This window comes from Piliocolobus tephrosceles, chromosome 3 (assembly GCF_002776525.5).
Source record: "Piliocolobus tephrosceles isolate RC106 chromosome 3, ASM277652v3, whole genome shotgun sequence".
NCBI classification, from domain to species: domain Eukaryota; kingdom Metazoa; phylum Chordata; class Mammalia; order Primates; family Cercopithecidae; genus Piliocolobus; species Piliocolobus tephrosceles.
The window spans coordinates 68629572-68646913 of NC_045436.1; the positions used below are offsets into that span (position 1 = coordinate 68629572).

General features: G+C 35.9%; 1 protein-coding gene across 5 annotated transcripts in view; it reads right to left on the reverse strand.

Annotated features, from left to right (window-relative positions):
- Window positions 1-17342, reverse strand: part of FAM13A (family with sequence similarity 13 member A) — a 325132-nt gene that overhangs the window by 69219 nt on the left and 238571 nt on the right. For 3 of the 5 annotated variants that reach the window (XM_023195427.2, XM_023195430.2, XM_023195428.2), the window contains one exon: window positions 9755-9796. The exons of the other annotated variants lie outside the window; for them this stretch is intronic. In XM_023195427.2, the coding sequence (XP_023051195.2) occupies window positions 9755-9796 (42 nt within the window). The remainder of the gene's footprint in view (window positions 1-9754; window positions 9797-17342) is intronic. 5 annotated transcript variants of the gene reach the window in all.

Below are 17342 nucleotides of genomic sequence, written 5' to 3' on the forward strand. Positions count from 1 at the left end.
AAAAAAAAAAAAAAAACCATATAAAATTTATTCTAACAAATCAAATGTAACCCATCAAAATGTCAGAATACTCATCTTTTATACAGCTTCTTTTGACAATTATTGATGTTTTCAATTTCATATATTTAGTATGTTTTAGCATAAAAAGAAATTGGAAGTTTTTTTAGTTTTTACACTAAGGTCTATATTAACAAAATTATAAAATGCAATGCATAATTCACTTATATACTGTATCTCTTTTCCATTTTACAGAAAATTGAAGATCAGAGAAGTATCTAATTTAAGTTTACACAGCTCCATTCTATCTATGTAGTCCGGCTTCAGAGTATGTCCTCAATTCTCTGAATAATCTTTATTCTCAAATAATGCTACTATTTACATAAATCTGTGGCTATACCTTTAGTTATTTCATTAGAATTAGGTTACTAAAAGTGGTTTTTTTGATTTAAATAGATTTTTTTCTTTTTCTCCAAATGTATATAATGCAGAAAATTTTTATTTCTTCTAGGTTTTCATGTTTATTAGTTTCAAATTGCACGAAGTGTTCTCTAATCTTTTAAAAAAGTATTATAACCCTTACAGTAAACTTCAATTATGATTATTAGTATCATCTCTCACTTTTCTTAAGCTTATCAAGAATTTTGTATCTTGTAATTTTCATTTTTACTCTCAAAGAACCAGCTCCTGAACTCAAATATCAGTTCTGCTTGTTTTCTGTTTTCTTTTATTATTAACGAATTCTTTTAGGTTTCAAAGAGATTGCTTTTTCTTCCTTTCTATAACTTCTTATTCTGAATGTGTGGTTGATTTATCTTCAATCTTGTGTTAGGTTACCTCTTTAAAAAGTTTAGACTTTATTCCACAAATTTTGATATATACTTTTTCTTTATTTTCTTAACAATATGTACTTGAGATTCTTATTTACTCTTTGAGTTATCCCCTTCCTCCTGTCCCCTTACAAGAATTTTCACTGGTTTATTGAAAATTTTTTTGTCATTAATTACAGTGTGGTCAGAAATTGTTGGCTATCAAAATTTCTACTCTTTAAGAACTTTTAAAGATAGCTGAATACTGTTTATAAAGCAGCAGAAATGCTTGATTGAGCTCTATTTGTACTGTGCAAAGTTTCACATATGTATATAGGTGCTCATTTATTTGAAATTTTATTAATTTTACAAAATTCTCAATGCTATATATCCTATAAATTTTGTTATGGACATATAGTTACATGTATAAGTCCTATATTTCAAATGTGTTTACTTGTTTATCCTTGATAATATAAGAATTTAAATTTATATGATTTGATAATACTGTAAATCTAGATAATAAAGTAAGTCCAGTTTATCTTTCCTAACAAATTTGGCCTTCAACTTCAGTTGTCTGTTCACATTTATCAGATATATGTTTATCTTTTTATTATTGACCTTTCTGTGCCACTTTGTTTTAGGTATAACTCTTTTGCAAACAGTATAGTTCAACTAGATTTTTTTTTTTTTTTTTTTAGTATTTTAGCTTTTCTCAAAGAATTTAATCCATTTACATTGATTGTCATAGCTGATAGATTTGTTCTAGTATTGTTTTTGCTTTATGCTTTCTAATTTGGGAACTTGTTTTTCCTTTGGTTGCTGCCATTGCTTTTATCTTTTGAAGGCATTCTGAATACAGGAATCCTATGCAAAATTCTACTATGGTTGCTTTTCATGCCCATATTTCTCTCATTATTAAAAATATGGCAAAACCACAATTACTTTCACACCAACCTAATAAAACAAGAAAAGAAGCAAAAAAACCTCTTGACACCTGCCTCTATTTTCCTGTTTATGTAAGACAAGAAATTTATAGCTTCATTACTTTCTTTGCCCTTCCACCAATGCTAATAATCAGATCTCTACCTCATACTAATTGTTTTTTAAATTTATCTCTCACTTAGCTGGGCATACCCTATACTTGTACTTTTACAAATATGTTTCTTCATTCGAATTATAGTTTTCAGATGGCTTTTCAATCTCTGACTTTCACATCTAACATTATTATTCTGACAGTTCTGTGGTTTTTCTTTTTTAGACAGTGTCTTGCTCTGTCACCCAGGCTGGAGGGAGTACAGTGGCGTCATCATAGTTCACTGAAATCTCAAACTCCTGGGCTCAAGCAATCCTCTTACTTTGGCCTCAGAAGAAACTCGTGTACATCAAGACATCTGGCCAATTTATTTATTTTCTTATAGAGACAGAACCTTGCTATGTTGCCCAGGTTGGTCTCAGACTCCTTTGTTTCAAGAGATCCTCCCACTCTGGCCTCCAAAAGTGCTGGGATTACAGGACAGAGCTACTGTGTACAGGCTGTCATGTAGTTTTAATCTTTATCCTATTCCTTTTTATTCCAGAAGGGCTTCTCCAGTTTCTCTTTCATCATGTATTTGACTGATTTTTAATCATTTCTGTTCTTTACTGCCTTCAACATAGTTTTTAAAGTCTCTTCTAAAACATTTCTAGGGTTGTTTTTCCCTCCTCATTTCAGCTGTTCTTTCTGTATCCCCAGTCTTTCAATTCGAAGCCTACTCCACTTCAATGGCTTCCTACTAATGTTTCAGAAAGGTTTATGTCCTTGAGCATTTTTTGAGAAGATTAACAATATTACTTCTCAAGTTTTCATCTGAATTTTATAAAAATCCATTCTCTAGATTCTGTTTTTATGCTGAGTCATCGAGGCAAATATCCTTTCCCCTAGTTTGTCATTTCTCTTCATAGGTCCCAAATTCTTTCTTTGTGCTTAGTGGTTCTTAAGGTGGAACAATCAATCTAGGTAGAACCATTTCCAACAACCTGGGTAGGTAGACTGTTCTTAGCTTATATAATTGTCTACTTGGCTGTGAGCAGATGGCTCCTCCTGGATTTAGATTTGAAGAGCCAGTATCTGAATCTGCCCTAGAATAATCTATAATACCTACTTAGGTAGACTTGCTTTTTGGTTCCATTTTATGATTATGCTGGAGAATCAGAAACAAATTTGTGGTTTGTTTTGGGGTACTGTACACTTGAAAGCACATATGAAAATCCAATAATCTTCTTGCCTTTATCCCTTTCTCAAATGCTTTTGCTAGGTGACTGAGCATCCCAGGAGAATCCCTTTCCTCCCCATTGTTTTGTACGCTGAGTATTCTTGTCTGAATGGATATTAAAATATAAAAGCTGATGAGGGCAGAGAGGTGAAAAACAATAACACAACTCGGCTCTAGATGGTTCAGAAAATAAGTTTCTGCTCAGTTGAGGAAATGTCACCAGCTTTTCCGGTTAGTGCAATAGACAGTAGAAGAAAGCAAAGTCAGTTTTTCCTCCCTTCCTTTTCTCTTTGTGGCTATCTGTATTGTTTAGATGGCAGAACATGAAGTCTGCAAGGTAAAAATATGTTTCTCTGCCCACCCCATAGATGATGTGACCTTTGACATGGCTTTTGTTTTTATCATTGCTACAGAGCTGTCTCTAGGGTTTGTATTTTATATTATCATGGATATTAAATAGAAAGCTGGGAGTACTGTATCAGGCAAAGGCAGTCTGCTACCTGTTTAAACTAGATTCTTAAATTTTATTAAAATCTGAAGTTCTACAAAGGGAAGCCCACAGGGAGGCAGGGAAACTGAGGAATGAAGTAACAAGAGATCTAGGCAGAATGGAAAGGTGTAATTTTCTACAAGTGAATTATTCTTTATCATGCTGAGGTAAAAGATGTGAAGAAAATCATTTAAAATGTATATAATTTATCTTTCTAAATTATATAGCTCTAACATATGCTTAATATTTCATTAACATTGTTAGAATTAAACCTAGAATCTATACTTACATCTAACTATGCAAAAAAAAAAATGACTAGTGATTCTCAGATCAAGAACTCAATAATGAGTCTTAAAAACTGTATGACAAACATTAGTAAACTTTGTAGCCATTCCTCAATTATACTGTTGGTCTGGTTCTGTGTAAGCACCTAGCCCAAGCAGAGACTTAGAATCCTGACCAATGGGACACAAACATCTTTAAGAAATCCACATACTTCATAACTATAAGGATGGTTATTATTAAAAAACAAAATAACAAGTGTTGACAAAAATATGAACAAATTGGAACTGTGTACTGTACTTGTGGAAATGTAAAATGATGTAGCTGCTAGCTAGGGTAGTAAATAGTATGGAAGGTCCTCAACAAATTAAACGTAGAACTACCATACGCTCCAACAATTCCACTTTTTTTTTTTTTTTTTTTTTTAAAGACAGAGTCTTGCTCTGTCACCAGGCTGGAGTGCAGTGACACAATCTCGGCTCACTGCAACCTCCGCCTTCCAGGTTCAAGCGATTCCCCTGCCTCAGCCTCCTGAGTAGCTGGGACTACAGGCATGCACCACCATGCACGGCTAATTTTTTGTATTTTAGTAGAGACTGGGTTTCACCGTGTTGTCCAGGATGGTCTTGATCTACTGACCTCGTGATTCACCGGCCTCGGCCTCTCAAAGTGCTGGGATTACAGCCATGAGCCACTGTGCCTGGCCCCAACAATTCCACTTCTGAGTATATACCCAACAGAAATGAAAGCAAGGACTTGGACAGATATTTGTACATCCATGTTCATAGCAGCGTTATTCACAATGCCCAAAAGATGGAAGCAACCTAAGTGTCTATTGAGAGGTGAAAGGATAAATAAAACGTAGCATATACATAGATGGAAATATCATTCAGCCTTCAAAAGGAAGAAAGTTCTGACACATGCTACAACGTGGATGGACCCTGAGGTATGCTAAGTTAAATATGCCGGTCACAAAAGGACAAAGACTGTAAGATCCCACTCATATGAGGTACCTGGAGTAGTCAAATTATTAAAGACAGAGAGCGAAATGGTGGTTGCCAGGGCATAAGGAAAGAAGGAAATGAAAAATTAGTGTTTAGTGAGTACAGAATTTAGTTTTACAAGATACAAAGAGTTCTGAAGATGGATGGTGATGTCAGTTGTGTAACAATGAGAATGTACTTAATGCCACTGAACTGTACATTTAAAAATGGCTAAGATGGCAACCTTTGTTTATATTTTACCATAATAAAAAAACCAAAACCAAAACAACAGAGCTCCGCAGGTAGAGGGGATGTGCCCCCTCAGTTTAGAAACACTACTCTGGCCAAGCGTGGTGGCTTGTGCCTGTAATCCCAGCACTTTGGGAGGCCAAGGCGGGCGGATCACTTGAGGTCAGAGTTTGAGACCAGCATAGCCAACATAGTGAAACCCCCTCTCTATTAAAACTACAAAAATTAGCTGGGCTTAGTGGCGGATGCCTGTAATCCCAGCTACTGTGGAGGCTGAGGCAGGATAATCACTTGAACCCAGGAGATGGAGGTTGCAGTGAGCCGAGATCATGCCACTACACTCCAGCCTGGGCGACAGAGTGAGACTCCATCTCAAAAAAAAAAAGGAAACACTATTATAATAAAAAGGAAAACAAATATTTTTGATAAGTAGTTGTGTTTAAAGACATCCAGATACCTAGCTGACTTTATCATGTTGCTAAAAAAGTAGATACTTAAATAAACAGCTTGTTTGTTTGTTCTACTTCTTAGTCAGTAGCCTAAAACAGGCTTTTGAATAAATGTAATGTCTGGTATGCTACACTTCTCCAAAGCTCTCCCATGTGATAATGAAGGATTTTTACCTTAAAATATTCATTTAGAAAACATACGATATGCTTCTTAAGGAGAAAAACAAACTGTTAAAAGTTAAAGCTAATGAACCATAATACAAAAAAAAAAAAAAAATCACAAACATACAAATTCTAGCATAAGTTGTTTGGAAAGCAATTCCTCAGAAAAACTATCTAAAAATGCTTTAGAAAGAAGTTTTCTACATATCAGGATAGGAGTGGTATGGTATAATATTCAGATCCCATCTAAATATCAGGTAATATTTTAATTTGAATTTAGCCAAAGTCATTTTTCTCTCTAACATAAATGTACAGTTATGATACTGAAAAATCGATAGTTCCTAGGCTCCAGCAATTAAAAATTAACCAAATTAGAAGCAGTAAGTCTGTCTGCAAAACAGCTAACTTAGAAATAAATCCATCTGATGCACCTTCAGGAAAATTAGAAAACAAAATGCTGAAGCTGACCTTAATCCAAACCTGCTAAATTAATAATTTAGCCTCAGTTTGCACTGTGAGTATTAAAACTTGGGCTGATATTTTTAAAGATGGTCAATTCTAGGACTTTCATGGAGCACTAAATGAGAAAAGGAAAAGAGAGGAAGATCAGTGCACCTGCTAGAAGACAGGTGTTAGCTAAGCAAGGACCAAGTTTCAGATGCCAGGTGAGCCAGAGCCCAATGAACAGAACTGGTATATAGCCCCTGAAGCACATATCCTAAGATTTTGATAAAGCACATTAAACACAGGTTCTAGGCATGCAAGTTATATGTATAATCCAGGAATTTGTAAAGAAGGAGTTCAGGGATAGAAGTCTGATGAAATGGGATAAGGATGGGATCTGATCCTGCTCATAGGAGCATGAAAGTGGTGTAGGGGAGGTGAGAGCTGGTAGAAGTGAGGAGAAACAGCAAGTGGAGATGCAGAACCCGAGTCTTAGTGGAAACCAAACACCGAAATCCAAACTCAGGCTTGGAGACACTGAAAACTCAGGCAAACAGAAGTAGAGCGGCAACAGATCCTAGACAGATCTGACTGGAGGCCGGGTAAAAGAATGCAGACAATAAAAGGTTGAACATGGCACAGAAGAACACCACCACCAAGTTGTTTTGATGCTCAGCTGAGCAACTGAGGTAGGGGCCCTGTTGTTTGGGATTCCAGCCTAGAATATAAAAGAGAACAGGGTATGAACATCCTGGCCAAGAACGTTCTCTACCTTAAGTTTGCAGGTCATGTTTATTCTGTTGTAGTCTTACTAAGGGTTTGGCATAATCTATTCTTCCCTTTCATTTCCCTAATCATTTCAACTGGGTTGGTAATCCCTAATAAGCATCTGGGGAACAATGACACCTACTGTTTGAACTCCTATAACTGCAATTAACTTGCTACATGGAATGATGGCAGGTGTAGATTGATAGCTACTGTTTCCTTCCTTTGCAAAAAACAACAAATGGCTCTGTGGTGAGTTAAGTTGGAGAAGTACTGAAATTAGAGATGACAGAGTTGTTATCGCAGAAGACATTTGATTTAGAATAAAAATATGACTGTGTGTCTATTCACAACAGCCCTACCTTATTACAGAAAGGACTGAAGGTAACTGAAATATATGGTAGACTAACATGTGATTCAGGCATGACTGTTCAATGAGAATATCACATTACAGAACTGAAATTCCATAAGGTGATAACAAGAGCAACATAATGGCTGAAACGGCTCTCTGGTTCCCTGTTCCTGCATCCCTTTCTTCTCCCCTAGCCACAGCAAGGTCCTGGGACCTCCACTAGTGTGTACTGTGGCCTCTTCACATGCTCTCCATCTGTATCCTCTACCCCAGACACAGACTCTGTCCTGTTATATACAATCCATCTCTTCTCCACTCCACTAGCAGGATCACTATGTGACCTCCTGTACCCGAGTGCCGCTGTGGGTCATCTACCCTCCTTCCTTTGAGACTGGAGGTCTGCTCTGCTCTCATCTTCTGTCTGTTTGGATCTGTACTCTCTGAAGACTGTCCACTCACAGACTTGTAGCCACTGAGTTTTGCTGTTCCACCTCTTTATGCTGGAACTTTCAGAATTAACCACCAAACTGAATATCCCACTGCTGACCAGCTTTCCCAGCCCTATCCCCTCCATGGCTGCTTGTGGCTGGATCTACTTCCAGCAAGTTCCCCTCTCAGCAGATGTGTCTTATGTCTTGATTGGGCCTACTTCTGAAATTCTAATTTCAGGCTAAATAATTACTATTTTTGCATTTGTGAAATAGTTCTGCTTGGTTTAAATCTCCATCATATGAAAAGAATGCCTGCTGGTAACTTTTCCTTTTTCTACCATAAATGTGGGCCAGTATGCATATTCATTCCCTTTTTCCCCCTAATTTTATCATATTTTAGTTTCTATGACTCAACATTGAAAAAAATCAAGTAGCTTCTATTAAGAGTTCGGTAAATATATTATTGATTTTCTTTTACTCTATTTTCTTGTACTTTTATTCTGCAAGTACAGGACATTCAGAGAAATAAGTTTTCATTAGTTGGCATGATCCAGTGCTAAAGTCTCCTATACTATGTAAAACTGAATTTCCATTAATATATAATAAGCATTTGCTGATATTACTGTGTGTATTTATATAATGAATACCAGACTCACTACGTGCTCAGCAACATTCTCATGTGTTCACAGGAATTGCATAGTTGAGATAGCCTATGAACCAGAGTATGCTGATTTGGTTGGCAGGAAACCAGGATGAAAAAAATGGACCACGTTGTCTCATACTGAAACCTCAAATGTTCCCTCTCTTGCCATAAAGTGATTATGCAATATGCTGCAAGTCACTAAAGGGTAAACACTACTAAAAAGCAGTTACTTGGCTAAGCCTGAAGTCCTATGACACATTTCTGAAGTACTAATGGTTGAATTATAGCCTAAATCCATTCTGGGACTATTTCAACAAGTCAGATTCAAAAATAAATAAACAAACAAATTCTGTATTGCATATCCTGACATTTCTTTTAAAAAACAGTAGACGACAATGCTGTAATCCCAGCACTTAGGGAGGCTGAGGCGGGTGGATCACGAGGTCAGGAGTTCAAGACCAGCCTGGCCAAGATGATGAAACACTGTCTCTACTAAAAATACAAAAATTAGCCAGGCATGGTGGCGGGTCCCTGTAATCCCAGCTACTCAGGAGGCTGAGACAGAGAATTGCTTAAACCCAGGAGGCGGAGGTTGCAGTGAGTTGAGATCATGCAACTGCAATCCAGCCTGGGCGACAAAGTGAGACTCTGTCAAAAATAAATAAAATAAAATAAAATAAAATAGAATAAAATAAAATAAAATAAATAAAAAGCAGTAGACTTCAGGAAAGATTCAAAAAACAAATATCAGCATTATTTTACATGCTTATATACTTTTCAAATATATTTTCTAAGTCTTTGAAGTGGGTAGGTAGTAAGAAAAGAAATGCAATAAGGAAGACTTGATTCTAGGCTATATCTCAGATGACTCACTCGGAAAACCCTGTCAGGGTTTTCAGTACAGCATTCATTCAGCAGAGAGAAGTGATCTTGAATTCTGTTAACATACCTGCTTTAACAGTTGTTACTCTGGGTTTATAAGCTTTAGAAAATCATCTTCAATCCTATAAACTTGCTGAATATTTAGTTTCCTTCTCCGCTATGACATAGAAAATGATGTAACCCAACCCAAGGCTTTGTCTGTGAGTGGGTCTTGTACCCATTGGCCCCCACTCACCTATGCATATGTATATGTATAAAATGGAGATTTTTAACTTTGCTTACAGCCTAATCATCGGGCAGATTTTAAATGAAAACGATCACCTTGGCACTTTCAAATTTAAAACAAAATACCTTATTTTAGTTGTTTGAACTATATTATACATTTAAAAAATATATTTCTTGAACCAAAGGGAAAAATACAGTAAGGTAAAGAGCTCCAGCAAGCTTAGTCTGGCCACAGTAATGAATATTCTATTGAAAGGGATTAAAATGAGCAAATAAACCCAAAGAAGCCTTAACCCTCCTTTATTCCCTGTAGTAGACCAACAAAAATCAAATAAATACCTCAAATAGAAAGGTGAAATAGGTCTTTCATCTTCCTGCGAACTAAAAGGAAAATAAATTTTGAATTAATATAATGTCTGTTAATATGACATGTCAATTTTACTAAAAATGTTCTACCAGTCAAAAATGTTGATTTAGCACATTAAAGCCAATCTCATGATGGAGTAAGGTTAGTAAAACATGATCTACCTCGGACCTAGCCAAAGTCAATTACTTCTTGTCAGGATACCATCAAGTGAGGCTTCTTTCAAGATGAGCTAAGACAAAAGTGATTCACATCACACTTTCCAGAGGAAGCTTTTTACTGCCTTATTCTAGGGGCCCAATTCAAATATTCATATATTACACATAAACCCTTAAAACAATTACATACTAATTTATCTCAACAAAGCTGATTGCAGCTCATTAACATGATGATGAAAATAAGAAACAACCAACAAAACATTCCTGTTAAGAACGAGCCACTTCAGGAATGATTCCCTAGCAATGAAGAGCACATCAGTAAACAGCACCACACTCACGGGCTCTTTGTCCTTCTGTAGTTACTCTACTAAGTATTAACTAGTGTGTATAACATGAAAGGACATAAATGAAATCATTAACAAGTTTAAGTTCCTCAAACAACACAGACAAAATATCAAGCTTAATACACTGAAAGTTATTATTATTTTTTTTTAAGAGACATGGTCTCACTCTGTTGGCCAGGCTAGTGCAGTGGTACAATCACGGTTCACAGCAGCCACAAACTCCCAGGCTCAAGCGATCCTCCCACGTCAGCCTCTGGGGTATCTGGGACCACAGGCACGTGCTACTATGCCAGGCTAATTTTTTATTTTTATTTTTGTAGAGACGGAGTCTAACTATGTTGCCCAAGCTGGTCTTGAACTCCTGGGCTCAAGCGATCCTCCCGCCTCAGCCTCCCAAAGTGCTGGGATTGCAAACATGAGCCACCATGCCTGGCCTAGAAATTTAATTTTTAAAATGTAAAATATTTGTTGTATTTTCTTTTCCTTTCTTTAGCATGTTTTATTTTTCCTAATAAATGATCTCAAAGTATAGAATGAATCCCTCTGCCTTGCTGTCCACTGGAGTGATCTTTGAACTTTTTAAATTATGCACTCATAAAACTTGCTTTTCAGTAGCCACTCCCCTCAAATATATAACTGATTAAATATATATATTATGTACATCATTAAACAGATAAAAGTAGAAAGATAAAGTATTAAATAAAATGAAAAAGAAGGTCTAATATTTTCTTTTGTACCCCTAGAGTTCCTCTTGGATATCACCTGGGGTGTATACCACCTTATAGCATCTGGGAAAGCAACTAATTAACTGTAGCATTCTCTTTCTCTCTCTTTTTACTTAATTTTCTTAAGCATCATTCAGGAAAAGAGAAAAGTCTGCTTCGACTGATAGTATTAAACTTGCAGTCAATAAACTCTTATCACAGAGTTATACTGTAAAACACACATAAGCAAACAAAATCCTGTCCTGAAAGTTGAATAGGTCTTAACATTTTAGAAGGAATATGGAACATAAAATGTGACACATTGTTTTTCATTCTCTCATGATTTGGATTTCCAATTTCAAAACTGATCAGCTGTTCTAATGCCTATGTTGCCAAATATCTTAATGTTTATAACTAATGGTGTTAACTCTTCCCAGGTGAGAGGTAACTGATGGGCTGTAATGTGGATGGGCTGAGGGCAAAGCTTGTAGAATTAGGTTGCAGGGTTGAAGAGTTAGCGGGGACAACACCTGGACATTTCCCAGGTGTTGTTTTAGGAAACCACCTGGAACAGTGCTATTATAGGAGGTGACTACTTTTAAGTCAACCTGACAGAAGTCACTTACACATTTGACTTCCAAACATTCCTAGAAAACACTAAACAAAACAATTATAAAAATGTTAGAACTGGGTTTCCTGATCAAGAAATTGATCATTATGCCAAAGAAACACTATGCCAAAAAACAAAACAAAACAAAACAAAAAAACAAAAGAAAAACACCTGCCATTAAAAACCTATAATGATTTTGTTATTCCAGGAAAGGCCTCCATATTTTGTAAAATGAGTACTACATACTTTCTTTGCCCAGAACAGATCCTTTACTCTAACATGTAGCGAACTGAAGGAAAATTAACATGGTTACTGTAACATTCTTTGATGTACACTCAATTAGCAATATGCTTGCTTTTCTTAAGTGCTTTTGAGAGATGATTTAAATGGTTCAGGGCTCTGAACACAGCTGTTCATGTGTCTTAGCTATTTGTGTGTGTCTGTGTGCTAAATTTCTTTGCAGCAAACAGAAGCAATACTTTTTTCCTTTTATCTCCGTCACAAATTTCACATCAATTATGACTGCGGGCCAGATCCTACCACAGGTCCTATATTAATTATCTCAATTAGATCCTCACAAAACTTCCCTGGTACTGGCTTCTTGCTTCTTCTTTAATTCAGGTGGGAAAAGCAGTCTCAGAGTGAGTATATAACTCATTCAGATGATGCAGCTAGTCATGTGTAAACTACTGTGTTACATGTTAGTTCATTTTTCTTATTGTCTTCCCTTCATTTTTAACCTATCAAAGTACGGCGAGATGACTAGGTTAATAAAGAAAATGCATTCAATGGCCAGTCTGCATTCCAGCAGCCACAACAAGATCTCGTGGACTTGATAAGCTCCTTGTCATGCTTCTGATGATGGCAACTCTACATCACCTTAGTCAAAGTCTATTCGTAATGCATTATGCCTGACAGCACTTATAAGGTGATTAATTTATTAAAGTGTACTGGCACGATGTCAAGAATGTCTCTTGATGGAAACACAAGACTTTAATCATAAGCAAATATTTTATCTGGCCTGCATTTGCACAAAGTAAATTCATCAATGAAAGACAAAATAAGAAATTTTTAATTTGGCTATGCCTCTGAATTTTGACCAGTTTTTGTTCTAAAAAAGAAAATGTAAGCACTGAAAGTTAAGTAAAATAAAGCAGAGTATTACATTTAGTCAACAATCAGCAGTACACAGTGGAGTAATCCACGCACACTACCTGAGAAAAACAATATAATTTGGAAAGAAAATGAGGATAAATAAATCAATTTTTATTTTAAAAGCATATTTCTCTTTTCCCTTTCCTAAAAGTACCCTTTTCTGGGATTTAGTAATATAATCTAAACAGAGGCATAAATTTTGAGACAACTAAATCATTGATTTCAAATTGATTACGCCAACTCATTTTAGAAATAAATTTAATGCATTGATTTTGAAGGCAATTTTAAAGAAAAATGGCCACGGACAATTCTTCCAAATAAAATCAAGAAAATAAACTTCTCCACAAAATGTACAAACCAGAATGCACAACATTTGAAAAAATTACCATTTTTATATAGTTGTATGAAGATATTGTACTATTACTACAGGCTCCAAAACATCTTTAACAAAGATTATTTACACCTATTCCCGTTTTTGTGTCAATCTGTCATGATCAATGATACTAAAGGATTTTGCCTAAATTCTAAATTGAGTATAATTTGTCATAATTTTTTCCTAAATATGAAATTGAGAATTGATTCACTTTTAATTTTTAAAAATAAGCAAATGTTCTGTGAATGAAGAAGGAAGTGTGTGTCATGAAATTAAGCCAATGACAAATTGAAACAACTTAGAATTCATTTGATTTCCTCCTTGGTTACCAGTAACAACTCCGTGTTTTAATTATTTCCTATTTGCTGACTCTCAATAATGGCCAAGCTTAAGCAGCCAATTATAAGTAGTTTACTTTAAAAAACTCAAATATACACTGAGAGATCTGGGCAGTCACCTCATTTATGTGATTATGCTTAATGTTCTCAGATACATGGTACTATATTCTCAAAATAACTGCTTGTGGGAAGAACATTTATCATATAGACCTAAATAATAGTCTAAATCTAAGAAGCTACAACCAAGAATGCCAATAACTTAGATATTTTTATCTAAGTTTTAGCAGAGTCCTATCTAACTTTTTATACAGCTTGACATTGGTTAATGCACATAAATAAACGACACCTAGACTGATAATCTCTTCATGAGCTGCACTAATTTCTAAACTGAAGCCACAGAATGCAGTGCAATGCCTATCAGTTTAATTATACAGCAAGCTAAAGGAAATCATGAAAGGCATACTGTTGTATATGTCTAAGAAAAACCAAATAATGTTGGGAGAATTCCCAGGGCAAGCACCCAGAATGGACCTTCAATTACTCCATCAAACCACCATTCCATTCAATTCTCTTTTTAACTCTCCAATGAATTCAACTTTCTAATTGGTTAATGTGGCTGGCTACCAAAAAATTAACATAATTTGCATATTTAGTCACACAGTTTAAATATATTTCCAAGTGGTTTGAGACAGAAGAAATAGTTTGTAAGTGTTCCTTGAGTACTGAAAAGTACAGAAAAACAAGTAAATGCTAAGAATTTGGTGCCATTCTTTGAAGGAACTAGAAAAACCATCTATGAGGCTTAAAAAACAAAACAAGGAGCAAAAGAGAGAGAGAAAGTGAGGGACAAGTAAAAGAAAAGTATAAAGTAAACATTTTTTTCAGGAACTCAGGCATTTTCCACATGTGCTGCAGAATGTAAGGGGAGGAATTTTCTTAGAGAATGATAAGTGAAGTTAGCACATTTTCCTTTCCTTCCTTGTTCTCAAACCATAAAGTGCAACACATGTACTTGAGCATTTTTAATTTATCCACAGTCTCAGTCATTAACCACGCCCCCTGCCAACTGGGGAGGTGTGTGGCAGCCACTGTTCGGTTGCTTCGGTTTTTGGTTTGGTCCCAATGAAGAACACTAAAAAAAAAAAGTCCCCATTGTTTTTTTTTTTTCTGGAAAACAAATGTAAGAGTTTTCAGATCAGTTCATAACTGTTTGCGGCTGTAATTTATTGGGGGTGGGGGATATTTTACAATTCTTTTTTGTAAACCCAGGCAGCTTTGTTTATAGTTTTATTATTTGCACTTTGTGCCTAAGAGCACAAATCTTAGCCAGTAGAAATACAAATTATTGCAGTTCAAGGGCAAATAGATTTTCCAGACCAAAGGTTAAATGCAAAGAGCTGAAGTTGTTAGTATTCACAGAACAGACATTTTTAGCTAACAGTAAGAAGTATTATTTTGAAGGCAAAACAAATAGACAAAAAGACTTCCAAAGATTTAGATTTCATTCCAATAAGATAGAAAAATATTTCTACCATTTTTTGTCCGTTTAGTGGAAATTTGAAATATATTGTTATCAGTTGAATTATGTCACCCCAAAAATATACACTGAAGCCATAATCTCTCATATTTTAGAAAGTTATCTTATTTAGAAACAGGCTCTTGACAGAGATGATCAAGTTAAAATAAAGTCATTAAGATGGGCCCGAATCTAATATGACTAGTGTCCTTATAGAAAGGGGAAATTTGGACACAGAGACAGATATGCACCCAGGCAGAACATCATGTGAAGATTGGAGTTATGCTGTCCCAAGCAACGGAACTACTTGAAGCTAGGGAAGAGGCCTGGAACATACCAAATTCAGACAGAAAAACCTGCCTAACAAAGGTGCTTCAATCTTACACAAAGGCTGTGCTCTGAAAGTTCATTTACAGGAATGCTAAGACTATAATCAATTTCCCATACTGACACCGGGATTTGGTCTCCAGGCCTGTATTCAAAAGTCTGTCTAACCTCTCATTCAAGTGAACTATCCTCATAAGCAGTTCAGATACAATATTTTAAAGTTTTAATGATGATTCAGTTAGAAACACATTTTATATCATGACAGTATACATACATATAAATCAGACACAAATTTCACAAAATTATTCTTAGTTTGCTGGGATATTTTCTATTTTGTTATTAATATTGGTCACATCCTGCTAAATTGACTTTATGATCACTAATAGGTCATGACCCACAAAATTAAAAAACACTGTTCTAAACTTTAGACTCAAGAGAATATTAAAATGAACTATTCTTATTATATCATAATTCTTGTTTCTAGGCCATAACTTCTCTCATTCAATTGATTAAAACTAAATAATGTATTTTTTATTAAGTATAATCATTCATGAAATAAACACAATGTTGTGCTAAAAAAAAATACTGTTCTACAATATGCTAAATACACATCTCCCTTGCTTGCTATATAATGCACACTGAATGAATGCTGATGAATTAAGATCTATGTTCTCACAAGACAAAGAAAAAAAACTCTTTCTTTCTCTGTCCTACTGCCAAAATCAGCTCTGGGCCAAAGAAGTACAGATTTTGCTGAGTGTAGATGGTAAAGAAAAGCAGAGAGAAAATGGGTCTGGATATGCCCAGTAGTGGGCATGATGACATAGTGGTGGAAGGCCAGGAGGATCTGACAGAATATCTCCAAATCTCTCTTAAATAGTCCTTCCCTAGTTACACCATATGACAGTGTCAAGAATGAGCCTCAGAGACACAGTGAAGGAGACCATTTTGCATAGGACACGGCCTCCATGGCTCTTCCTTATTTGTATGACTGTGGTATTGTTTATCACCTATTCTGTCTTCTAGAATCAAAGAAATATTATACTTAGAGAAAACTAAGGATCATCTCATTCTATTTCAATCCTACTCACTCAGCTACTGCCAGCTCTGAATGTCCTGAATAACAGCTTGCAATGTCTAAGAAATTGCATGGCGGTAGGGGTATGTGCATGCGGGGGGAAAAGGAACAGAGTTCTTAAGTGGGGGGTGGGAAGAGGAGTTGCTTTACCTTCCATTTGTTTTGCATCTCTTTCTACAGCTAGAAGGTGAAAAGTGAACCATGACTGCCTGCCGATTGATTGACAGTGCACTTCTCAGGGAATCCTGGGCTGAGACATGTGTAGAAGTCACAGAATAGAATCTTATTCTTGTTATAACATTTACATTGTGTTTATAAGCCAACTGTTTTCCTTAAGGACGTTTATCCCTGCTATAGTTTAAATGTGTCTCCCAAAGTTTATGTGTTAGAAACTTGATCCCCAATGAAACAGTTGTTGAGAGGTGGAACCTTTAAGAGCTGATTAGGTAATGAGGGCTCTGCCCTCAAGATTGGATTAATGCTGTTATTGTGGGAGTGGGATGGTTAGTACGGGAGTAGGTTCCTGGTAAAAGGATGAGTTTGACCCTCTCCCCTCTGTTCATTGAGTTCACTTTCTTGCCCTTCTGCCACCTGCCATGGGATGACAGAGCTAGAAGGCCCTTGTCAGACATGAGACCTTTCAGCTTGGACTTCCCAGCCTCCAGAACTGTAAGAAATAAGTATCTGTTCATTATAAATTATCCAGCCCATGCTATTCTGTTATAGCAGCACAAAATGGACTAAGACAATCTCTTACCTCCATATTTGATCAATTACCAAATTGTATGGATTATGTCTCAAAAAAAAGGATGTGTCTCTTGAATCAGATCTCTCCTTTCCATTTCCACTGCATTAGTCTTTCGCAGGGGCAAGACTATTTCCTTGTTTTCCACACCCGTTCATCCTTAGCCTCTCCTACTTCCCCATTGCAATCCACATGCCTCAATCTGGCACATGAAG